This window comes from Aythya ferina (genome assembly GCF_964211825.1).
Source record: "Aythya ferina genome assembly, chromosome: 2".
Lineage (NCBI taxonomy): Eukaryota > Metazoa > Chordata > Aves > Anseriformes > Anatidae > Aythya > Aythya ferina.
This window is the reverse complement of record NC_140297.1, coordinates 5,464,756-5,490,619: the sequence shown is the minus strand read 5'-3', so window position 1 is coordinate 5,490,619 and position 25,864 is coordinate 5,464,756. Positions and strand designations below refer to the sequence as shown.

At 50.4% G+C, this 25,864-nt stretch overlaps 1 protein-coding gene across 2 annotated transcripts in view; it reads left to right on the top strand.

Moving 5' to 3' along the window:
• Positions 1-451: 451 nt before the first annotated feature.
• Positions 452-25,864, top strand: part of LOC311430822 (mitogen-activated protein kinase kinase kinase 3-like) — a 64,712-nt gene continuing 39,299 nt past the window's right edge. The window contains exons 1-2 of one of the 2 annotated variants that reach the window (XM_084507700.1): positions 452-769; positions 17,884-17,963. In XM_084507700.1, the coding sequence (XP_084363826.1) occupies positions 17,960-17,963 (4 nt within the window). In that variant the 5' untranslated portion in view covers positions 452-769; positions 17,884-17,959. Of the gene's footprint in view, positions 770-16,407; positions 16,928-17,883; positions 17,964-25,864 lie in introns of those variants that run through there. The other variant, XM_084507701.1, reaches the window with a different exon arrangement.

Sequence of the window (25,864 nt, the reverse complement as noted above, 5' to 3'; positions counted from 1 at the left end):
TTGTCCCCCCTGCCGCAGCCCCATGAGGGGGCTTCACCTCCCTCCCTCCTCACCCCCCCAACCGCCCCCCGCCTCACCAAACCCCACAGAACCCCAACCAGCTCCCTCAACAACCCACCCCCTGGACTCCCCAAGGGCTAAACAACACCTTGCTAGCCCAAATTAACCCAAAACTGAAGAAACTGAAGGACCGAGGACCTAGCGGGGCTGCCACCCCCACACAACCACCTGCGCCCCTCAGCGGCGAAGGGGCCACAAAATGGCGCCCCCCAGCGGAGGGGGGGGGGGGGGAGGGGTGAGGCACAAAATGGCGCCCCCTGGCGGCGAGACGCGGGGCGGCCGCGGGTGGGGGCGTGGCCTCGGGGCTTGGCCGCTTCCCTATTGGCGGAGGCGCCCGAGCGCGTCACCGCTTCCTCCCGCTTTTGTGCGCCGCCCCGCGCCGCCCCCCCCCCGAACCGAGCCGAGCCCGAGCCGAGCCGAAGCCGAGCCCGAGCCGAACCCGAGCCGAGCCCGAGCCGAAGCCGGAGCCGAACCCAGCCGAGCCCGAGCCGAGCCGAGCCGTGCTAAACCCAACCCAGCCGTGCCAAACCCAACCCAAACCAACCGAACCGAGCCAAACCCAACCTAATCCAACCCAGCCGTGCTAAACCCAGCCCAATCCAAGCCAGCCGAGCCGTGCCGTGCCAAATCCAAGCCGTGCCGAGCCGTGCCAAAGCAGCGCTCGCAGCCTCCGCGCATGGCTCCCCGCGGGTAGCCGCTCTCCGGACGGGTAAGGCTGTGCTGGAGGGGATACAGGGGGGGAATGCAGCCGCGCTGCCCCGTTTGGGTTTGGGGTTTTGTGTCCGGGTTTGGCTCCGCGGGGTCGGTTTTGGGGTTTTGTGTCCGGGTCTGGTTCTGCGAGCGTTTTATTTCGAGTTTTTCCCTGCCCCATCCTCTAGCAATGCAAGGGAGGGGTGTTGCTCGTCTACAGCACTTTTAGGATTTGGGGGGTTGTGGGTGCTGGGCACCCTATAACAACCTCCCCACCTCTGGGATGTCCCCTTAGAGGCAGCAGGTTGGGTTCCCAACCTGGTCCTGGTGTCCCCTTCCTCCAGCCTGCTCGGGTTTGGCTCCGCCAGCCGTCTCCCCAAGTTGGTGCCCGACACAGTTGTCCTACAGCAGCCCTATAGGGGACAGAAAAGCAGGATGGGTTTCATCTCGGGGTAAAAAAGCTGCTCCCAAAGCCCTGGCTGCAAGGCACGGCTCAGCATGAAGCCTTCCACCCGCCACCCCGCAGTGAGTGTGTCTCTCGCCGGCCCCATTTTACCCAGAAAAAGCCTTTTTTCCCCTCATCTGCTGCTTTTTTCCTCTTCCTCCCCAATTCCCGGCTCGCAACCCGGTGGCGTTTTCATTTTTTATTAATTTTTTTGCAATTAGACCTCACTTCTGGTTTGGGGCTGGCCCCGTGTTGTCGGTGCAAGGGGTGAAAGCCCTCAAAAGGCTTTCTCAAAACGCTGAGGATGGGGAATGCGACATAACAGGGTCTTTTTTTTGGAGATTTGGGGTTTATACAGAGTTTAGGTGACACTGGGAGTTTCAAGGCTCAAATACATGCATGTTGGCATAGCTGCATCTGAGGGTCCGCTTTCCAGACCATGTAATAAAAGGGGGTCGAGGTTTTGGGGCTTTCCTCCGCAGCCGGGCATGGTCTTTGCTTTAGGAAGTTTTCCTGGCTTGTAAAAGCTCCTCTGTTGGAGGCAGGATGCGTGGCTGGACGGGCTGCCAGCCTGGTGGGCTGCGGCTTTAAAGGCTCTTTTATACATCCCTTCTCTGAACGGGGTTTGGTACCACGGGTTTTTTTCCATGGGTCTTAAATCTCCGTCAGAAACTCTGCCGTGGCTACATGTGCCGAGGGGCAGTGCGTTTCTTTTTTTTGGAGACCCTTACAGCTCGCTCAGAGAGATGTAACCTGGATTTCCTAATGGGATGGAGAGCCTGTGTTGTGTAGAAATGGACAAATCTCTCCAAATCTCCGGATTTTTTACATTTCCTGGGGTCCAACACAGGAGAGGGATGCGTGCCCCGTGTCCCTGCTGTCCCGGGAGCTGGGGCCGCTGGTGCCCGACGGCAGCAGGAACTTGGTTGGACTCTGGCCTTTCCACTCCCCTCTCTGCACGGAGCCGCGGCCAAGCACAATGTGCACAGCAATGTGCAGAATGTCAGCTGTGCACCAGCGGGATGGAAAACGCATTATAGAGCCATAGGAAGGGGGATATGGAATTCAACTTTTTTTTTTCCTTGAAGTCCTCAGGCGCTTTTCAGCCTTTCGAAAAGAGCTCTAAATGGCCCGATGATGCTGAACCCGAATCCCCAGACTTTATTTTCCTATCTAAGCTAGAGCAAGGTGAAGGTGACCGGGTGTTTTTCTGGGAATCCTTCCAGGAAAGCATCCGTGGGGGCAGCGTGTCTGTCCCAACCTGCGAAATGCCACTGGGCTCCAACCAAATCCCTGTCCCGTCAGTAACACAAGACCGAAAAATAGATGCCTCGCACTTCAAAGCCTGCTCCCTGCAGAAGATGGGTTGCACAGGATGGCAGAACAAGAGTGCTGAGATGCCCTCGTGGTGTAAACAGGCGGGTTGCAGTCCCAGCATGAGCCATAGTGGGGAGGAATCGGTGAGGAATTTGGCCCAAAGCTGGCTCCCCCGGTGCTGCAGTGGTTTGGGGAGATTCATTTGGTGAGGTGGGGTGTAGGAGGTGCACACTCGAGCCCTGCGTCTCCTTGTGGTCCCTTCTTGTGGGGACGGGGACGTGGTGCTGGGTGTCATCCTGCACCGGTCCCTAGAGCATTGGGGGTGCCTCAGAAGGCAACCCGCAGGGGTGGACCCGCAGGTGCTGAGGCTTTTAGGGTGACAGGTACTTGTACCTCACAGAAGAGGGTGTTTTGGCTCCAAAATGCATTCTTCAGCCACTTTTCCCTTCCCTGGAAAATCCTCAAACAAATGTCAGGGGAGACCAAGTGACTCAGGATTTAATGAGAATCCCTAGCAGGGCCTGCCCTCCACTGCGATAAAACCCCCGTTGGCTACCATTTTACCCCAAAATCATGACTATTTTGGCCAAAGCTCCTCTCCTTTCGCCCTCCCCACTCTGCAAGATGATCGGGGAGGACGAGCCGCTGCCAAATCGAAACCCAGGGTGGAATTTGGCTGGGTGCCGAAGAAATGGCACGGGACAAAGTCCGGGCAGCCTGGGGCCGTGCCCGGCAGCGCGGGCCAGATCCTGGAAGGAGCCGGCCAGTTCGCTGCGTGGGATGCTGTGTAAACAGCCTGGGTGGAAGGGGGGTGGATGGATTGAGCGTTCAGGTAGTGATTTAATGCCCAAAAACTTGAAAAAATATCCCTGGCTGGGGGGGAGTGTGGATATCCAGCTGTAGGAGTTTGCTGTGGCGTGGAGCTTGTGAGCTAAATAGCAGCAAGTCATCTGATCGATAACCAGGTGATTCACGGGGGGAAAGGCTCTGTGCAGTTGCTTTAAGGATTAATTGGTGGGGTTAAAAGCCCTTGTGAAGGAGGTCGGAAGGCTGTAAGTGCTGCTGTGGTGTTTGTGGGGTCTGCAGTGCTTGGAGCACTCTTGCACTACTAAGATTGTCGTGGAGCAGTGGTGTTTGTCCAGTCCTTGTGAAGGTATTCCTAGCTTCTGGAGCCATCCAAGTGCCTGCAGATCCCTGTAGGACTGCTGGAAGTTTAATGTGATGAGCATTTGCCAGCCATCAGGTGCTGTGCAAAGATGAGCCCAGTGCTGTGCTCTGAGTTCTGCTGCTGCCAGGCTGGGTGCGGAGGTGTGGAGGCTTTTTGGGGGAGTCTGTTGAGGTCTGGCACACTCCTTGGATGTGGAAACCTGTTGTGGTGACAATGGTTGGTTACTTCTTGCTTTTACACCTTTTACACTACAACCTTTACGTTTTTGGTTTTGTCTTTTCAATTTAGAAGAAGTCAGGCCATCCCAGTCCATTTGCTAACTGGAAATAGTGCAGCTCCCTCCGTGATAAGAGCCTAAAAAAAAAAAAAGCAGATATTTACTGTTTGCAGCGAGTTCTTTGCACCTTTAGCACCACAAGGCTGCAGCAGCGATGCCCACACACAAGCTCTCGCTGACAGGTGGATGTCACCTCCGGGCCAGGTTGAAGGGCTGGGGCATCCACCACGTGGGGCTGCGATAAGGAAGGCTTGGCTGGGGAGAACGGTGTAGGGTGAGGTCTTGTAGCTGTGTGCGTGCACAGAAATCCTGTCCTAGATGCTCTGTTTCTGCTGGCGTCGTGCCTCTTCCTCTCTGCCACTAACCAGGGAGTGCCCTGCAGAGGGACTGTCCCTTTTCTGCATGCCGGGTCAGCGCAGTGCCATCGTGGAGGCTGGCTGGTGATGTTATCTGTACGTGGGTGATGCTGACGGCTCGGGTACTCAGCTTGCTGTCTGGAGAAACGGGGTGGTTGAGGTGGAAGGGGGTGGCTGGAAGGAGGTGTGTGGGCTGGGACGGGGGAGTGACTCAGTCCAGGAGGCTGCAGTCAGTGGGGAAGCTGTGCTTGGACATGGGAGGTGAGAGATTGAGTTTGCTTCTGCTGAGGCAGATCAGTCACAGAGTGCTTTGGGTGGGCAGGGACCTCAAAGCCCAGCTAATCCCAACCCCCTGCCATGGGCAGGGACCCCTGCCCCCAGCCCAGGCTGCCCCCAGCCCCATCCAGCCTGGCCTTGGGCACTGCCAGGGATGGGGCAGCCACAGCTCCTCTGGGCAGTCTGGGCCAGGGCCTCACCACCCTCACAGTGAAGGATTTCTTCCTTATCTCTAATCTAAATCTCCCCTTATTTAGTTTAAAGCCATTTCCCCTTGTCCTATCCCTGCCCAAGTGTCCCTCCCCAGCTCCCCTGCAGCCCCCTTTAGGCCCTGGCAGGCCGGTGTGAGGTCTCCCCGGAGCCTTCTCCTCTCCAGGCTGAACAACCCCAACTCCCTCAGCCTGGCTCCACAGCAGAGGTGCTCCAGCCTCTGAGCATCCTCGTGGCCTCCTCTGGACTCACCCCAACAGCTCCCTGTCCTTCTGGTGCCCCAGAGCTAAGCACAGGCTCCAGGTGGGGTCTGAATGTGCTGTGGAGCTGGGTTTGTCTTGCTGAACGTATGAAACATTCTTCAGTAAAAACACCAGGCTGGGCCAAGGCCCTGGAAAGTTTGCCAGGGTGTTCCTGCTGCAGCCTCGATGCCTGTTGTTCACCCTGCAGCACAGTGCTGATCCCTTTATTGCAACCCGTTTGCTGGCTTCCAGCTTGGAGGGCGGCCTTTGGGAAACCTGAGCACCCGGTTAATAAACTGGTGGAATGTGTTTGCTGCTCCTTGGTCTTAATCCTTCAGTGCTGGTGTAACAGAGTCATTAGAGAAATATGCAAAATATGTCAGTTATTTCGATTTGGAGGGAGCTGGTAGCAAAGGAGAAATAGACAGAGACTGTCCTGAGCTGTGCTTGGCTTATTGCAGCGTTGGTTTCAGTCGAAGGTTCGAGGTCCAGCTCTGATGGGTGTCTTCGAGCCATGCTGTGCATTGCCAGAGTGCTGAGGGCAGGGAAAGGAGCCGCTTTGGTGCTAGAATCACAGTCATTAAGGCTGGAAGAGACCTTCAGGATCATCTGATCCAACCACCCCCCTACCACCAATGTCACCACTAAGCCATGTCCCCAAGCACCACGTCCAACCTCTTCTTGAACACCCCCAGGGACGGTGACACCACCACCTCCCTGGGCAACCCATCCCAGTGCCTGACTGCTCTTTCTGAGCAGAAATGTCTCCTCATTTCCAACCTGAACCTCCCCTGGCACAACTTGAGGCCATTCCCTCTGGTCCTGTCACCAGTTACCTGTGAGAAGAGGCTGACCCCCAGCTCCCCACACCTTCCTTTCAGGTAGCTGTAGAGAGCAATGAGGCCACACCTGAGCCTCCTCTTTCCCATAGTAAACACCCCCAGTTCCCTCAGCCTTTCCTCACAGGACTTGGTATGCTTTTCTAGCTTTTCCATGGAAAACTCTGCATGTGGCTCCTGCTGAGCCCCGGCCACTTCTCCTCAGGTGGTGGCAACCCAGGGAAGCCCTGCTCATGTCTCCTGAGGCACCTGCTGCAGTTTGGGGCTGGGCAGGACCCTTGGGCTGCCTGGATGTGGGACCACACACAGTTTTCTGCTAGGCCAGCTCTTGCTGGAGAAGGATCTGCTTCCCCAGTGGGCTTGGGCTGCTGCCCCCATGTTCCTTCTCCCAAAGCACTCCTGGATGCTGACTTGAGTCACGGGTGGCCCTGATGGGAGAGCGGCTGTGGTGTTCTCTGCATCCCCTAATGATGGTCCCTGCAGGCTGGCTTGGCTTCACCTTGTTTGGCTGAAATTAGCTCTTGAGTGTGAAGGGTTTGAGAAAATGTACCCACTTTTGCCTGTTTTTGTTTGGTGACGAAACACTTTGCTTGCTGGGGCTGTCCCTAAAGCGCTGACCTGTTGAAGTTACAAATGGTGCTTGTGTCGTTCCCTGTGATACCTGGCTGATGAGTCAAGAGAAAGAGAAAACACTCAATCAGCACAATATTTCAGCAGCTTCACGTACGGCACTACCGGTGTGACTAATGCCTGCCGTGTGCCTGCTCGGCGTCGGGCTGGGGCGAGGACCTGTGGTTTGTGCTCACGAGCTGCGTCACAGGAGATGAGCCCAAACAAATGCCTTTTGGCCCCGTTATGGAAGGTGCTGAAGATTGAAACCATCGCTCGAGGGAGAGCTGGGGACAAGCTCGTTTCAGCCTTGGATGTGTCTAGGAAATCCTGCACAGGAGAAATTCCCTTTTGGAAAGCCAGCTGCACTGTCCCAGGGAGGAGGTGGCACGCTGAGCTTTTGTCTTACGGCTTTTCCCTTTGCGGTGCTTGGATACGTTGCCTGGACCTCTGTTGCTTGAGTCTTGAGGTGTCAGTAGACACAGTCTCCTGTTTTAACTGCACGTGGGCATCCTTTTTGGCTTGCAGTCCTTGAGGCATGAGAAGAGCCAACAGTTTGAGGGGCTGGTGAAGGCATGTCTTGTGTGTGTCTGTGTGAACACGTTCATCGAGTCGTGTAGGTGTAACTGTGGTGTGCAGACCCACCTGGTTGGAAGGGGTCTGTGGATGAAGCACCCTGCAATTCTCCCAACAAACCTCCTTGCCCCGGTGTTGGCTTTTGGGCTGGTGGCTTGGGAGAAGAGCATGGAGAAAGCTCTCACCTTCTTCTCACTGCTCCTTGCCTGCATCTGCCACTCTCCCCTCCATTTGGGGTTTGGGATGAGGCCCACAGAGGACCCTGGCTGCTAAATCCTATTTGTGGCATGTCCTATAAAGCCTGCGAGGCAGTCGTGCCGCGAAGCTCTATTTTGGGGCCGTTTCTGATGTAATCCGTCAAGAAACGGTCTGCTCTTTGACTTACTGCTGGCAGCGTGGCTGTGGATGGATGAGCAGTTGCTTACCTAGCATTACCAAAGCAACGAGTTGTTGCTTTCCATGACTCATGAAAATGCACTGGAGGCTCTCTTAAGAATGGCTGAGATCATTTTTTTGGCTGGGGCCAAGCAGCTGGTTTCCTTAGCAAACAGCAGTGGGGGTGGAGGGAGGGGGATTTCCAACCTTGTTTCTTTGTATGCGGCGATCTGGAGTTTTGAGCTCGCTTAATAAAATACTTCATTTGAAAAGGGGAGGAAAAAAAAAAAGGCCTGTCACTTCCACATCTGTTGAGTTTTCGTGGCATGACTTGTTTTGCCTTACCGAGGGGAAAGGTGTATTTTTCCTCTCCTGTAAACACAAACACGATGGGTGGCATTTTTCTCCTGAAGTAAATCTTCTGGGGGAAGAAGAAGAAGGAGGAGGTGCAGAGAAATTTGGGCAAACAAAGCCATAATTACACCGAATCTGGTTTTAATTTTATTTTTAATATATTTCTTTACTTATTTGTCACCTCTTCAGTCACCTTCTGGTTTTGGCAGCTCATTTTCAGAGGAGCACTCCTGTCCTTGGGAACCAAGCTGCACAGAGGTGGGTTTAATGCACCTGTGCTCTGCAGGAAGGGTGAGGGTCAGGCTCGTTAAATGCCACGGATGCAGCAGTATCAGATGTGGCTGGCAGTTTAATAGATGTGGACCAACTTGTTGCATGCTGTGGGTTCCTGCTGGTGAAGCTCCCAGCTGGGGAAGGCACAGCCACGTCCCCACACACTGCAGCAATGTCCTGGAGCCCCTCGTGGGCTGCACGGGGGCAGCAAATCAGCCCTGGGAACAGCAGGAACCCGGGAGCGTAAGCACCCGGCCGAAAGCCAAGGGGGAGCGGGAACAATGCGCCTCAACAGGTTTGTGCTCACTTCCTCCTAATCGCAAAGATGAGATAATAGAGAAACCCAGAAGCGTTTGCCAAGCCAGAGCAGTGAGGCTTCCTTTCTCTGCGTGGCCTGCGAGGCAGGAACAGTGCCTGGCACGGTCCTGCTGGCATTGGGGCCACGGGTGCTGGCTCCAGGCTGCTGCTTGTGTTGGCACACAGCACCCAGAGCTGCTCAGGGTGCTCAGCACCATCACGGTTCGGGCTCCGTCAGAGTCCAGAAAGGCTTTTTCAGCGGGATGAGTCCTTATTTACAGACTGGTTCTTACCACGCAGTATTTCTGCCAGACAAGACCCACCAGCAGCTGTAAATCTGGTAACGCTGGGGAGCGGAGGATGCCAGCAGATGAGCCGGCACAGCTGGACTCGCAGGGCTTTGCCTTACTTCAGGCTGGGTAAAAGATGTGAAAGCAAAATTTGGCAAGTTGTTCCACTGCATTTTATTATTTTTTAAACCACCGTGCCTTCATATTGCCCTCTGCTGAACAGGTCTCTTTTGAGGAAAGAGGCCGACAGCTGCATACATCAAAGGTCTGTGTGGTTTCTGGACAGGTTTTGCTCTGAAAGCTGGATTTTCTGATCAGTAACCTACAGATGGGGATGTAGAAGCTCAACCCCATATTAAACCATTCTCCCCTGTCTAAAATTTCCAATGTATATCACTGGGGGAAAGAGTCCTTGATCCCATTCCTTCCTCCAAAAAAAATTAAAATTGTGAATTAACTTTTTTGTTTGAGCACTTCAGACTTTGACTTATTCTTCTTTCTTCAACTTAGACATCTACAAGTACTTCTTTTTAACCCAGAATCAGGAAGTGTGGATTCTGAGGTAATCATATGACTCCAGGAACCGGCTACTTATGAAAAACACCAAATCCTGTGAGAATTGGCAGTGCTCAGGGTTGGCCCATGGTCCAGCATCTGAACTGGAAGCTGAAGCAGAACCTGCTACTCCCAGCTCCATGTGCAGGGGTAGGAGCAGTGGGCGTTGCTTCCCCATCCATTGATGTCCACCCAGTTGCAAGAGGAGATGTAGATTTGTGTGGCTTTCCCTTTTTTCTCTTTTACACGGTTAAAGTGTTTTGGTTTTTATTTTTTTCCTACATTGTGAAATTTGCAGATGAGAGATCGTGGGGCTCTCAGTTGCTCTTTGGATTACGTGAGGGCATTTTCTTGTGGCAGCCTTACAAATCGGTGCATGCTTTATTTGACCACTCTTTGGAGGTGTTGGAGTAGTGCAGCTGCTGGACCCTTCTTCGTGTGACTGAGCTCCTTTTGCATTTTGAAGATAAGAGAGGGCCTTGCTGCTGCTGGGGACATGAACCGCTGCCAATGCAAATTGCAGTCGAAGCTGTACGCTTTAAGCTGCATTGGATTCTCCTCTCCCCAAACCCATTGCTTCTTTGCCTCTTCACTTTTTATTCTTTTCTTTTTGGAGCTGGGTTTCTGACAGCCTGTTGCACCTGGCTGGCTGATGGATGGGATGCTTTTGTCTGTTCTCCTGCCAGCTTGTGCTTTGCAAAACCAGAGTGCTTCTCCATGTCGGACAGGATCAGGAGTGAGTGCTCAGGGAAGCACGGAGTTCTCCAATAATAGAGAAATGAGGTTCTTGCACTGCTTGTGGCTGCAAGGGGAGGAATTAGGAGACTCGCTTGGGTGCCGGAGAGCTCACTGAAGCAGAAAGCCAGGCAAAAGCCCTCCTTTGCTTAACTTTACTTACTCCTTGGGTAAGTCCTGCTAGCACGAGTAACATCGCAGCAGGAACCGAGATGTCTTCAGAGGGCGATGCTCTCCCAACATAATCAGACCAGCACGTTTCTTTACAACGTGGGAGATATTTATTCTGTGACTAAGCATAAAAGCTAAGGGATGGAAAAGGTCCTATTAGATCATCTCGTCCACCTCCCTGCTGGTGCACAATTTTTCTCCCCGGGGTCTATTTGTTAGCGGGCTGTCGGGCAGACAGTAGGAGTTCGCCCAGGGTGCTGTGGACGAGCAGCTTGCAGCCCATGCAGGTGAGGGATTTGTGCACGTGTGACTCGGCTTGCGTGTGCCCAACTTGCATGCAGCGAGAGGATTTTGTAGTAAATCAGCCCAAAACCCTGGGCTCAACATTCTTGGCGTGCTTGGAGCCTTCCCGGTGACTTGCTGGGACTCGGTTTGTGCGGGCGTCAGCTCATCTTTTTTTAACGTTCGAGGAATAAGCTAATTTTACTTGATATTTGTGATGGAGTAGGTGGTTTGAACACTAATAATAATAATAGGGGGGGAAAAAAAAATAGAATCCTTTTGGTAAGGAGAGGTCAGCCAGCTAGACATCTGCACAGCTGGCTTGGGCTCCGTTTGCCATGATCTATGACGGCGGCGCGTGAAGGCTCCCGGAGGAGCCATCAGAAAGGTGCAGGTGGAAATGCTATTGCTATGACAAACAGAGCAGCGCTGGAGTTTCACGCCGGAGCTTGGGGACCATCAACACTGCTTCATTTATTATTCCTCGGAACGTGTAACCATAGCACGGCCTCATACACATGTACTTGGTGTTTTTTTTTTTTTTTTTGTTCACGCTCCCTGATTTCGTTTATGGCTGAGAGCACTTAGCTTGAAACCCAGGTTGAAATCACCGAGTGTTGAATGTAAAGGGATGGATTCTGTTCTTTCCTAAATCAGGGAAGACTTGGAGCGTGTGCCAAACATTGGGGACTGCAGGAGAAATTTCATATCGAGGCATGTGCTGAACTGCCTTCCTGCGTTGAGACTCTTGGCTTGTGCATTTAGGATCACTCCAACGCTTCCAAGGGTGTCTCCTGGTCAACAGTGTTGTGAGATCAATATTTGGGGCTAGAAACCAGGTCTCTTATGTGGTGCAGGTGAGCAACTGAGCTTGCTTCACCACCAGTGACGTGGTTTTGCTGGTGTTGGGCCCCCAGGGCTGTGCTTTGGCCCGATGATGGGTATCCTGACGCTGCTGTGCGTTTTGTGCAGTTTTCTGCAGGTGTTACGGGACATCTCGTGGCTCAGCAACTGCTCTGCTAAATCAGGAGGAGCTACCCCCTAAACCTGAGGCTGGTAGGAGCTGTGGGTGTTTCACGGTACAGAACATGTCCCTGGCACCCGTGGTCTTTCTCTTGGCATCTTGTGTGGAAGTGACAGTATCGCGGATGATGTTTTCCAGGAAAATTTCCAACACTTGTAAATGAGCCCCAAGATGCGTTTTGCCTGCCTTCTTCCACCAGACATCTTCTAGGGAAGGGGGAGTTGGAGCAGGGCACAGTGCATGCAGCGAGCAAATCTGCCTTGTTGTTACTTGGTTTAGAGAAATCTTGGTCTGAAGATGCAAAAAGCAATCGCAAACGCTGTCTGGACACCACCTCCCCTCATCAATTAGCAGCATTAAACACTCAGCAGGGAGGATTAATTAGAAAACTGAAATCTTTCCATCGTGACCGCCTTCTGGTTTCCATCGAAATGCAGCTGAAGAGCTGGAAAGGCTTCTGTGTTTTGTTTTGATACGCAGGCATATGTTTCTTTCCATCCTGGAAATGAATTCTGTCTGGAGCAGGGCCGTGGGAATCAATACGAAGTTGTGCTGGGTTTCTCTGAGGTTTCTTCTGAGAGGAGCTGACTGCTTCCCCACTGCCCTTAATGAGTGGCCTGGCTTTGGAGCAGCCAAGCAACCTCTGCCCTGACTGTCTTTGAGTCTGGAGGTGTTGTGTGGCTGCCCTGAGTGTCCAGGGGTTGCTCTGTGGCCTCTTGAGGGTGACAGGCTTCTCTCTTCTGAAGGTCTTCGTGTTAGACTTCCTCCAAGGTACCTGCAGAGCCCCACAGGCTGTGATACCAAAGACTTGCCGCTACACGCTCATGTTTTGTCATGTTTAGTCCCACATGAAGGCGAGCACCCTCGAGCTCATGTGATACCGTAGGTCAAGAGGACAAGGAGAACGAAACCTCTGTGGAAGCTGCCCCACGTGGCTCTGTTTCATAATCCCATCACCACCCCACCGGCAGCGCACGCAAACCCGTAGCCTTTGGGGACGGCAGCTACGCAGGAAGGCGGTCCTTTCACCCAAAAACACAGCAGGCATTTTAGTCTTCACTCGCTGAGCTTGGCTTCCCCCTGGTTTAATCTGGATCCAGAATTACACAGCAGAAGTTGTGTGAGCAAGAAAAGGATCTCGCAAATTCTGAGGCGATTCTTGGGGGCCGGGCCTCAGGTCCCGGTCTCCCCATGCGCCGTGGAGCTTGTGCTCCTTGCCCACGGGAAGGGGTAAAATAACCAAGTAGCTGCTGAAAGGGCAGGAGGCAGTCGATAAACCTGCAGCCCGCGGCTTCGCGGTCGATCAGAAAGTCATGGTTTGATCGATCGAAGCCAGAAGGGCCGCGGGGAGGAGGCCGCCGCTCGTTAAGGAGGCGGGATGGCTGCGAGAGGGACTATCGATCGCAGCCAGCGGAGGGCAAGTGGTGGCGTAGAAAGGCCGGGAGGATGAACTGTGGGAGGCGTGGGATGTCAGCGGGGTGTTGGAAGTGAGAGAAAGTGGGTCAGGTAGCAAGGGGAGAGGGCACAGCAGCTCCAGCAGCCTGATGCTGCCACAAGGCCTTGCTGCCCGCCTCAGGGATGTGTGAGCCTCCCTCCCTCCTGGCCCAAACGTGGTCACTCGGTGTTTGACATCCTGTTAGAGCACATTGGGCCTGTCAGAAATTGTATTTCAGGACGGATTTCGTCTGCAAGTTTTACTATCTCTTCCTTCTTTTAGCTTCTGCTCCTTCTTCCTCTTTCTCCCCCCAGGGGAAGGACGGTCACCTCACTTTTCCAGATACGCTTTCTTGATTGAATTTATCCTTAAGGTCTGCAGTCGTTTAAGTAGAAAGAACAACAAAAAAGGACAAAAAACCTTCTATAAGAAATTCTGATGCTTCTCTGCTTTGGTTTTTATCTTGTACACAGATGTCTTCCCCCTTGCCCCTTCACTTAGGGGCACTGCTTGTTGAAATCTAAGAGGATTTCTCTTGGTGTTGCTTGCATCAGGGTCTCTCTCCGTTTTATAAGCGCATAGGTAACCATCCAAGGATGTGTTTTTACCCTGTGTAAGGAGAAATGATGCATAACAGTGCTCTCCTCTAATTGCAGACCATCTTAACAGAGCTGTGCATTGAAATGAGCCTGGCTGGGTTGGCTTCCTGAGAGAAAAACGCCTCAGCCTGCAGGAGATGAGGAACCTTCGGACTTGGTCGCTGCAGTGCCAGACTTTTAACATTTGCATCTAGGGCTTGGGGTGTGATCATGGTGTCTGTAGGGTTGTCTGTAGGGTTGGTTGGGCTCTACCAGCTGCTGGAGGAGGCAGCTCCTCTGTAACAGGCAGGAATTCAGCAGGGATGCAGCTCTGTGCTGTGCCAGAAAGCATCCGAACAGCTGCTTCCACGTGTGCTCCCTGGAAATTTACTCTGCTTGAATTGTCTGTTTGATATATACAAATATATATATGCAAAATATGCTAGCTCTGACCTGTTAGGGCTGCGTTAGCTGTTTTTGCTGATGGAAGAGTCCTTTTGAATACTTTCGATTGCTTCCTTGTTTTGTGGTTTTCCAGAAGTTTGCAGTCTCAGTGCAAAATCAAAACTATTTTATATGCTAGTATGCATTACTGATTATTCCACTGAATTTGGTAAAAAGGATTATTACTGTAAAGCAGAAAGGGAAACTGATGGAAAAAAACCTTACTGGAGCATGTTATCTGCGTTATTTCATTTACTAAATCGTTTGCAGGAAGAGGAGGGGTTGACAGGAGAGATTTTAATATCTCAGTGGCTATTTTAAAGGGCTGTCAGGGAAGCGAATAGCGAGCAGCCGTGCATGTTTTAAAGCTCGTATTCTACACACATCTTGTGCTGGAATCGACAGGATGGTTTGGGAGGTTTTTCTTGAGAGACAGCTGCTGAGCTTAGCTGCGTTGGTTGGGTCTCTTAGGACTACAACAATCTTCCATCTTTCACGACAGCTCTTGGCTCATGCAGTTTGCCCACTTCAGAGATAAGCCAGGCTTGCACACGTTTGCAGAAGGTCCATCCCTGTTGCGTGCTCATAAACATTGGTGCGTGGGCTTAAATGGCTTCTTTTTGAGTACCCCTGCGTTGTGCATCCTTTGGATACCCTGAGCAGGACATGCTGTGAGGGTGGGGTCTTACATTTCTCAAGCATCACCAAAATTTAACAGTTCTTTTTTGTAGATCCCCTAAATACAGATCCTATTTCCAGGGCAGCTGTATGTGCTTCAGATCAAATGTCCTGTAGTGTCTAGAACAAAGCTTTAAGGATGAATTTGAGGTGATCTGAGGAAATCTCTAATATTTCAACCTTTCTTTGCATTTGAATCCACCGTGATAACCTGCAGGCAGTCTGACTAAGCTATCAGCATGCAGGCGTTTGTATTCTCTCAGTTAAAACAATCTCATTTGCTTTGCTGTTGTTTTTAACACTACCCCAAGCCCTGGCCTCTGAAGCTTTTTGAAAATAACATTTACAATAATATTTTTAACAGTTCCGTAGTATACAAAACTCCAGCGCCCTGGCAGGACTCCCGGAAACTTGCTGAAAGTTAATGTGGTCAACTCTTAAAAAAAGGAGAGATTTTTTCCGCTTGACTCTTGCTTGTTAAACTCTCTGAGCCCAACATGTTGTTCCCTGCTGCTTGAAAAAACAAGGAAAGTCCCAATTTTAGCAACGCCGGTTTGAGTAGCTTTCCAGCTGAGCCACATTTCAGGGGCAACTGTGGCTTCTTATTATTTTTTTTTTTTTACGGTGCTGTGTCCCTCCACCTTCAAACCAACGTGGTAAGTGGTGCTCAGGCTGGGCTAAGTAGGTGCTGCTTTCCCTGGAAACTTGCAGAAGAGATGCCACTTGTTCGTGGTGTGGTAGTGATAAGACATCCTGGTTTTTGAGGCTGTGTTTTATGCAGGATGCTGAGCCTCTGTGGGGTAAGACCAGCACTTCTGGGGGTAGGTGATACCATAAATCCCATTTCAAATCAGGCACGCTGCTGGTGACTGCAGCTCTCAGTGCTGGACTGAATTCACCCCTCTTTCCTTACCCCTATCCCAAATCTTTCCTCCCACTAACTGCCTTCCCATCACTTCGTAGTCTTCTCTCAAAGCCAGGTCAAAACTGCTCTTCTCCATCACCTCCTCTGCTGCTTTGCCCAGAGACCAGAGCTGGGAGGCGTGTTGCTGCTGCCTCCTGAACCCAGTCTTAGTTAATCCCTTCCCACCTAGAAGCAGAGGAGAAAGGGGAAAAAAAAAACACCTGGGATTCATTTTTAAAGGGGTTTAATTGCATAGAGCTCTCGTGTGGATACTTCACTCGTGTAGCCTTAATGTTTTCGAGCCACTCGGGCTGCAGAAATGAATTCAGCCTGGTCAAATCCAAGCTGCTTTTATTCCAGATGAGCGTATCTGTCCCGGGGTTTCCTGCAGCTTGAGTAATCTCCGGCAGTTTCCTGAGCAGATCGGAGCAGAGCAGCTCAAGTCTCTTGCGTGCACGACACAAACCTGGAATATGAGCCCTGCGTTGCCCCTGCAGCCCTGGGAGCTGATGCTTCGCTCATCTCTCGCCCTCCTTGCTTGGGAGGAAGCCTTTGTGCACGGTGAGGCTACCAGGGCTGTAGTTTGGAGGTTCATGGTGGAGATTTACAGCAGGTTCACAGCTGAGGCTGGTTCTGCCATGGTTGGAGAGGTGCAGTGTGGAGCAGGAGCCCTGTTTCAGGTGGTTTGCGTGGCGATCTCCAAGATTTGAAGGCTCTGCTGGGGGACCGTGGTGGGAGGAGAAGTGGGATGCTGCTCCAGAGTGCGTTGGAGGAGGAAAAGGATTTTTCCTCTCCCTCCCACCCCCCTGTTTTTTTACAGGAGATAATAAAAAGGCAGAATTTGTACTCGAAACAGGAATTTGGCCTGCTGTAACAGGAAGCTGCTGGTATGTATTTTTGGGAAGCCACGGAAATCGCCGGTGTTTGCGGTCCAGTTTGAAGGCTGCCTGTCCCGAGGATTGAAGAGAGGTGCTACAAGAGAAAACCTCTTTCTCCTGTGTGTCTGTCCCCAGTTTTCCCAAGGATTGCTTGTGTGTCTCCTGTAGGCGCACGCTTTTGGGACTGGGTGCAGACTGCAGAGGCTTGAAAGGTCTCCAAAAAGGCGTTAGAAAAATCTGACAAAAGTTAACCCAGGCTAGCTCAGGAATTTCGGGTGAAATCCAGGCTATCTGCAGGTGACCCTTGGAGCAAACTCTGCACGCAGCTTGTTTACTGGAAGTCCTGCATCAATTCTGAAAGCAAAAGCAGAGAAGATCTGAGCTGTTTCCTGTTCTTGTTACAATCAGCTGGAGCTTTTGCACTGTTTTTGGTGGATTTTTGCTCTCTTGATCCAGTTCTTGCATAGACTGACCAGTATTTTTCGAGATGGGATTTTAAACCTTCCTGAGCCTGTTAGTTACTTCCTTGCCTTCTCCTTTGTCTTGAAAAAGGACAGAGAGGAGCCCCCCACGGCCGTGAGCTCTCAGGGTAAGTGCTGCTGTCCCGAGAGGAAGCTGCAGCAGCAGAAGGAACAAGGCGCTCCGTGGCACTCGCGCTTCTCCGCCTTCACTGCTTGCTTATCGCCTTCCCTTCCTGCCTGTCTCTCTCGAAATAGGCTGGATAAATTTCCTCCTGCTCGCCAGCAGCGAGGCAGCGGAGTTGCAGAAAATCATTTCAATCCGTTCCTGGTTCACTTCAGATTTGTTACTGCTTTTAAGTCGATTTGGTGGAGCTGGGGGGTGCTCAGAGCATCTTCCTCCACCGCTCCAGCACGATACGGGGTACGTAGTGCTGCAGAGTTCATGGCCACATCCTGGCACACACATATCTTGGTGGTTTTGGGGCAATATTTCCCATAGGGACTGCAGGACAGGGGTGTCTTCCTCTCTCCGTGCAAGCCTGATGAGGTATGTGAGATGCCTCTGCGTTGAGTCATGCTATTAAGTTTATGGCCAAGAAATCTGCGGGCTTATCAGCCAGCTAACGTGTAAAAAAGAAACCTTTCTATCAGCTAAATGCAGCACGCCGGGTAAACTCATGGGCTTTGGGTAAATTAAGAGAGAAGCAGGAGCAGCTTGGGGCAACAGGCAGCCTGTGTGAGCGCTGCAAGGAAACTACCTGCCGCGAGGGATGTGTGGCTCATACCTTGCTGCTGAGAGCTGCCCAGACTCATTTTTTTTCCCATGAGGTCAGAGAGAGGCTGATGCAGTCTTCGGGAACCTTGGCTGGAATTAGGAAGACCTAAATTTAGGTCTCTGCTTTGGTACAGGCTGCCTCTAGGAGTGACGCTTTATGTCCTGCAGTCGGTTTGTGTCCCAGGGGAGTGTTATCTCGCGGGGACGCTGCAAAATGTGATGTGTAATTGCGTTTGGGTTGCATTAAATAATGTAAAAAATACATTAAAGGTGTAATGCACTAAGGATGGTGTCCTCTTGTCATTGCAGGGTGGATGCTTGAGAGTGGAGGATAAGGTGCAAGTGTCTGGGACCGGTGGAATGGAGGCCTGATGTAGATGGAAAGATGGGTAAGGACTGCGTTTGCCTGAAGCAATTAATTCTCTGCAGCCTGCTGATTTTGATTGGGGTTCCCGAGCATGACAATGGAGCAGCAGACCTTGCCAAGGCTGCCTGGCTGAATATTAGCGTTTTCTAACTTTTTTGCCTTACAGTGGTGCCAAAATTGGACAAATTCTCTTCTTACCACTATTCTGGTGGATCGTGTTCTAGGTGGAGCCCCTTCCCAAATCTGCCTTTATTTCTGGACAGGGCATCTTCACTCCCTGTATTTCCTTTCCTAAGGAAGCTTCAGTTTCAAACAGAGCTTTGGGATTTTGCTTTTATAGCTGGTGACCTGGGCTGACTTGTACCAGCACCTTCTTCTGCAGGAATAAAGGAGGAAGTCACGTACCAGATGCCCTGTGGTGCTGAGGGAAATTTTATTTTATTTTTTACCTCGGAGCGTATTTATAGCTCTGGAGGTGCACGGTGATTGTTTGATCTAATCACTGCGCTAAAGGAAATTTGTTACTGCAGATACTGGGACCGTTTGGAAGTGCTGGGCTGTTTCTGTGGGTAATCAGCTCAGTGGCATTGTCTCACATCAGATAATCAGTGCGAGTGCCCCAGCTCCTTCAGCTTTTTGTGCTGTGGGCCGTCAAATTTATCTCTTGCAGAATCACACCTTGCTTGCAGGGAAATGTCCGTGCTTTGCCAACGTGCTTGCAGCCTGGCACACATCTAGGACGCTGCCGCAGGGATCGCCTGGTGTCTTCCCATCGCAGTCCTCTAGGGATGAAGGATGCTGAATGCGCTTTGCAGGAGGCACCTGCCTTCCTGAGAGCTGTGTGCTGCCAGGTTTGGGGTTCAACTAGAATCTTGTGCATTTAGGAGCAAGAATTCATTCTTTGCAGAATGAATGCTGCCCTCAAAACCACTTCCAAAGTGGTCTGTAAGACATTTTGCCAGCCAGTAGCAGTTCTAGCAACTGTAAGGGTTTCTGCTCATTTTCTTTAGTTTTGCTCAAAAGAGAAAGCTCAGCAGGTTGAAGAAGGGCGGGTTCTGCCTTACAGAAGTGGTAGTGTGTGATTAACATCTGGAGCTAATTGAAAATGCTGGTAAATTGTGACTGTCTCTCTAGGCCTAATAGAAGAGTGATGAAGAATTTGGTAGTGGTTTGAACTTAAAAAATAGAAAATGTGCCAGTGCCACACCTTAACTGTTTGTCTTCCCTTATGGAGAAGGGAGAATAGGAGAAGAGCAGTGTTTAGCCCATCCTGGCTTTATCTATTTTTTTTTTTTGTCTCTCTATTAACTGGGAGAGAGATTTTGAGGTAAAAAAAAAAAAATAATTTAAAGCTAAGTTTTTAAAAAAAAAACAAAAACAAAAACAAAAAAACAAACAAACAACAACAAAAAAAACAACAACCAAAAAAAAAAAAAAAAAAGAAGGGCAGAGAAAGTTCAGACCTGGTTCTTCAGTATACAGAATGACAAATTTCACTTGAAAAACCCAGAATTTTTTTTAGGGAAATTGTCGCTTTGAAGATGAGAGCTACTCCTATTCAATGCTTTTTTTTTTTTTTTTTTTTTTTTTTTTTTTTTTTTTTTTAAAGGAGGAAAGTTCAGCCTTGCTCTGAGGGCTGGCAGGGAGTGAGGAGCTGACTCCAGCCCAGTTTTCAGCGAAGGGTGCTGTGTGTGTCCCCCTCTTCCCAAATGTCACTGCCATTGCAGGGACTGCTTAGACCCGCCAGGCTGCCTTCAGAAGGGATCGTGGGGTGGTCCTGAGCCTGGGCCCTGCCTTGGCTGTTGGGGCAAGAGAGATGAACCGATGTGTCTCTTGATCAGTGTTACAGATCTTCTGTTATTTGATAGTCAAACGATGACTGCAATGGCTTTGAAAATTCGGCTGAATTTGGAGGGTTTCTTAGTTTCACACACACACCATTTTACATGCGTTCTGGTTTCCTCTGTGTGTAGGAGAAGGGGAGCATTTTCAATGGAAGAGCAGGGAATTTTCAGTCATTTCCTTGATTCCCTTCTGGTAAGCCACAGAGGAGTTATGCTGAAATGATCTCAGAAGGTCTCCTCCAGGTCTGCCTTTCTTCCTAGGATCCTTTTCACACTCAGCCAGGCTGCATCACACAGTGCTTGGTGCCCAGTGCTGCAAATCAGACCAAGACAGCCCGGCAGCTCAGGGCCAACCTCAGCAGAGCTCCTTGGCCCTGGGTTTTCTTACATGGTGCAGATATAACTATGACCACATCGCCTGAGATTTGTATCTGCTCTCTTAATGCTGGCTGTGAAGGACTTGGAGGTCTTGCTGCAGGATATGGCTCCATTTCTGAGGGAATTGGAACTGGGTTCAGCACAGGGGCTTAGGACAGAATTATGCTGGTTTTGCTTCATGTTTTGGTTGTGGAACAGAATCACAGAATGGTCTAGGTTGGAAGAGACCTCCAAGATCACCCAGTCCAACCTCTGACCTAACACTAACAAGTCCTCCACTAAACCATATTGCTCAGCTCTACATCTAAACGTCTTTTGAAGACCTCCAGGGATGGTGACTCCACCACTTCCCTGGGCAGCCCGTTCCAATGCCTCACAACCTGTTCAGTAAAGAAGCTTTTCCTAATATCCAGCCTAATTCCTGCTGGAAGGACTGGACTAATACTGAAGTAATTTTTTACATTGTGGCTGGGTTGCCACGCACCTCTTGCAGTGGCTTTCTCAGCCACAGAACAATTTCTGCAGCTCACGGTCCATTTCCATCTGCTGCCCCTCCAAGAGGATCCAAACCCTTTTTGTTGATGGATCAAAATGTAGCTGAGCACCAACAAGGGCCGAGGACACTTCCAAAGCTGTGTAACGCAACCCAGGGAGAGGACCGTGCTCAATGGCAGTTAACCGCTGTGTTTAAACATAACATCACAGTAAAAATAACATTAAAAATTGTGGAAGTGGGTATAAAAGGCACCAGCGTTTTCATTGCCCAACGTTTTTTCTTTTTGTTTAGGAGTGATTTGAGCATTCTTGACTCTGGTTGTGAAATGGTGTGTGTGTTTCTGACTGCAAAAACACTGGGCACTCTGATGCGTGAGTCAAAGTTTAGGTCTTCAGTACTTCTCTGGAGAAAATGTAAGTCTTGTTTCAGCAGCAAGGTAATCGGAAGTGTAAGGGATGGAAGAAAAATGCCTTTTTACAGCCTTGACTTGACAGAGTGGGGTTTTTTTTGGAGAACAAGACTGCAGGCTGGGCTGGCAAAAGGCAAGGCAGCTTGCAGCAGGAGGAGGTGGCCACTTTGCACAGTCCTGGTCTGTCCATTTAATTCCAGTTCTGTGCTCTTCTGGGGCTGTCGAGACACTCAGAGGAAAAACACCAACTCTCCACACACAGACATTAATTTCTTTCACCTCTCCCATGCTCTGTGTTCCTCATCCCTCAATTGAAGGCAATGCCTGTGCACTTTACCTGCTCTTTGTATGCTGAGAACTGCAAAAAAAATAAAAATCAAGTTAAATTGCAGCAGTTTGCTTTATTGTTAGGCACATCAGGCTTTCTAGCTGAGTTTTTTTATTTTCAAGAGGTGTCTGACTTAAGCTCCTTCTCCCTTTCCTGGCAACATTGCGCCCAGGGCTCCTGTTTCGGGTCACACCAGGCATTTTGGGCAGCTAGGAGGGCAGGATCAGACCTGCACTGCTGTATTTGGGGCTCTGCAGCTCTTGCTGCAGCAACAGATGAAGAGTTCACGGTTTCTGGGCTGCGACTTTGAGCACTGGAAGTAGCTGAGTTGGGAGGGAGAAAGAGGTCTTTATGAGCCTGCAAATAACCTTCAAAGGTATCGGAGGCAGTCAGGGGAAATAACTTGCCAGCTGCATTTCTCACTGTGTAAACATTTTTCTCCTTTCAAGTGTGCTCAAGAGAGGCGCAGGTTGTGGGGAGAGGTAATATCTTTTATTAGACCAAACTGATAGAGGTGGAAAAAAACAGGCTGCCTTTTAGGTACATAAGCCCTTCTTCAGAAGCAGCAGATTTCAAGCAAAGCTGGAAAAATTGCCCCGAGTTTAATTTAATTTATGTTAATCCGTTGAAGGAAAAGGTAACCAGTGTCTGTGGAGCAGAAGGGAGGGTTGGCAAAAGAAAATCTGTGAAAGGTGGTGGTGGGTCAAGGGAGAGAAAACAACACCTGGCACCTTTGAAGTGGCGAGGAGCTTTGTGGGCAGATGCTATGGGATAAAATGCATCGTGCCATAAAAGCAGACAGTCCCTGAATTTTCTCTTCAATTCTCAGTGGAGCTATAAGCATGCAAACTTTTCCTAAATGTCGTTATTTTTTGCTCTTTAAGGGTCGAGTCCTTGCCTGCAGGTCCCTAGAAGCCTCGTGAGACTAATACGTGAAAACAAATGCGAGATGATAACTGCTTTGCCCAAGAGGCAGCTATTTAGCCCGGTTTATCTCAAAGCAGCTCCGTGCTTTTACAGGAAAGCCCTGAATCCTGCAGCTGGATTCCTGTCCCTGCCTCCCGTCTTCCTGAGGGCTGCAACTGGGAGCCGTCCAGTGCGGGAGTGGGTTCATGGCTAGGGAGCGTTGAGCAGCTGGAGCGGTCAAGGTTGGGTTGGGTTGGTCTTTGGTGCTCTGCAGGGTAAACGCTCGCTCTTTCTGTGACAGAGATGTGTTTATTTAATCTTCGCTGGGTTTTAGATTGCTTTACGAGCTTCAGTAGCAGGGAGCAAGGCAGTCGGCTGGCGATCAGCTTGTTGTGCGAGGGCTGTTGTTCGCCCGTGTTACGGTCCCTGCTCCACAGATAAGCTTAGAGGCACTTGGAAGCAAAGTGATTTCCCCTGTTACACCTCCGTCAGTAAGCAAAACACGTCACGGCCTATTCTTTCTCCGTGCGAGCTAATGGCACAGCAACACGTGTGTGAATGTGGCCAAATTCCTGCCTCACAATGGGGTGGCCTCATCCCCCTTGCTGATGGGGAACAGCCCAGGAGCTAGGGGAGTGAGGTGAACAGATGAAACAAGTAGCAAGCTCTCAATGAGGTATGGAAGATGATAACGTAGGACTTGGGCAATGATCTTGTTGAGTCAACTAAAAATAAAAATAGTCTAAGGCGAGTAGAGCTGGTAAGAGCTCTTCTTGTGAGGCCCAGCCCTAACATTGCTTCATGCTGGGGACCCGTTTGGGACCAGCATGGCTCTGGCCTCCACTTCAACTGTTCTGACAGCAAAATGGCATCTGCTGAGGGTTGGGGAAGAGTTTAAGGGATCAGTACTTGAGGAGATGTGTGTGGGATTGGCACCTTGGGGTCCCCCACAGCATGGAGGTGTGCCTGGGCCTGTGCACCTCGCTGCAGCCTTGGGGAGCCATGGCAGCCAGGCCTTGGCTCTGCCAGGGCTGGCTGAGCACCACTGCCCTGTGGTGACATTACAGTGTAAATCAACAAGCATCAGTGAAGCACTGAAAACCCTTCATATCCCTGAAAATGTGTTTTTTATTTTTGAACCATCCTACCTCCAATTCCAGGATCTGAATTGCTGCAGTTGCTGGCTGGTTTTGAGGGGCAGCGCCCATTTTCTCCAGCCGTTCCCTCGTCAGTAAATCTCTCTTCCCTCCCCAGATACCACCCAATTTTAACACAGACATCTGTCCTGTTAACCAAGGGGCATTAAAAGGTGTGGAGCACACACACTTGGGCCCCACAAGTTACTGCAGGGCCCCAGTGGGGCTGATGGAGGTGGCTGCAGGGAGATGGAAGGAGGGGGGAGGCCAGTTCTTGTGCCTGAAGGCTTCCAAAAACCTTTGGATAAACCTCACAAGGGCGAAGATTTTTGTCCATCCCCATCCTGTCCAGCTTGGACACCCATCACAGTCCAGCTTTCCTTAGCCTATAATGCTGGGGAGCTTGTGTGCCCTCTCGCTAATCAAAACCAACTTGTGGTGGTTGGGGTGTTGCATGGCTCCTATCTGGGGAAAATGGCTTTTAAGACAGATTTCACTGCTGTCTGCATCTGTGGTGACATCTGAGGATGTCTTCTGACAACATCGTGGGGGGACAGGGCTGCGGAGGAGTGCGACACGTGTAAATTTGACTACACACATTGCTCTGAGGGATGGCTGTTTTGGGAGGGGAGGGTCGTAATGAAATGCAGATGTTGCTCTGCTTTCCCTCTCTGCCGAGCTCAACCAAACACCTTTCAGATCCTGAGTGTTTCTACTGCAAGAGTCCACGGTAAATCTCCAGGATGACTGTACATCGGGATTGTGCCGCAGCCTTTCACGTTTCTCAAGAAAAATTTACTGTGCTATTTGTGGCTTAGCCCCCACAGCTTTTACACGAGTGGTAAGACTTGCTGTGCGGTGCCCTTGAAAGGTTTTGGTTTTGGTGTTTGCATTGATCACTTAGTGTTTAAGGGCATCATTCTCACCTTACCTAAACTGAGGTGAATTCCCTGTAGCTCTCTGTTTTCCCTGGGGAAATTCAGAAGTCAGTCCAAGTTCATTATCTCACGTAACATATCTCAAATATGTTGCAACATAACATATTTATTTGCTAGCTTCTCTTCTGCTGTTTTCTGAAGGCTCTTAGAGTTGTAAGAGCCCAAACGCATCTAATATAATGTTATTTGCGTCGATGAATATTTTGGGGACTGTTTTTTTCGTGTCATTGTGGAGATCGGAATTACTTACGTATGTGATAAATGATTATTAGTAAAACTGTGTAAGATGGTAACTGGTTTAGCTTTTTGAAACAAATTCTTGCCTTTCCCCCAAGCCAATTGCTGGCTGCTAAAATCTGTCCTCTTTTACAGGAGGCTGTAAATGGAAGAGTTGTTTTTGATTCAAATACATTCTCTGACCTGTGAAATTTTATTGATAGCTGTGTGGGTTACCCAAGGGATAGCTTATGATGGGGAGTAGGAGGCAGGACTCTTAAAACAAGCTTTATCCCCTGATAAAAAGATTTGTGGGATGGTTATGTCAGTGCGTGAAAAACAGGTATTTTATTGGGTATTCGGCGTGATGGACATCTGTAAATGCCTCAGATGGGTTTGCTTTTGTTCCTGGTTGCACTGTAAAAAGCAAATTTGAAATCCCAAATTTTGTCATCTATGGAGAATGAGTGTTTAACATTGATTTGGCAGGTAAAGTATCGATGACCTTCGATACCTATCAGATCATGTAGCTTTCAGCATCGCAATTCCTCAGCTAGGATACGTGTTTTCAAGAAACCCCAGCACCTCGCAGCGTTATTTATCTGGGGGAGCGTCTGCGTCTCGAGCTGGAGACGTCAGCGAGCGAACTCCTGCCAAGAAATCCTGCATATCAGAAGGGTCTTTCCTCACTTCCTCCTGTATAATTGCTCTGTGTGACCTGCTGAGCTGTGCCCTGCCCTCGAGGCGTACACGGGTGACCTTGCTGTCCCTTGGGTGGGGTTGCAAGAAGGTGAACGACAGCAGGATCCAGCTGCCCCGAGACTTTGCTGACTTGCAAAGGGAATGTGCTCCGCTGGTGGCTGCCACAGCGGCTAGCAATCTGGGCTGGGGGAGGGTAATGGGGTGATTTTTCTCCTCATCAGACACCAAACGCTGCTCTGGACAGTAGCAAAGCGACTTGTGAGTGTGGGTTTCATTTAAATGGGGGATTATCTGCGTCTCTGTCACGGGATGGCTGCGTGCAGCAGCCTGTTTTCCTGCAGGTCATTTGCAGACAGCCCTTCTAAGGGGGAGAGTTGCAAAATGGTATTTGGAGCTGCCTGTCAGAGCATCTGGTCCCTTCCCTACTTGCTTGATATGGTCTAAGCCAGGGTCTTGAGCTTGTGTTTCCTGCCCAGGAGATGACTGATCTCCCTCCTAGTTTTGTCTGGGACAGTGTTTACTTACTAATTGATCCCGTCTGCTGTTTGCTGTCTTTATCTCTGCACTTGA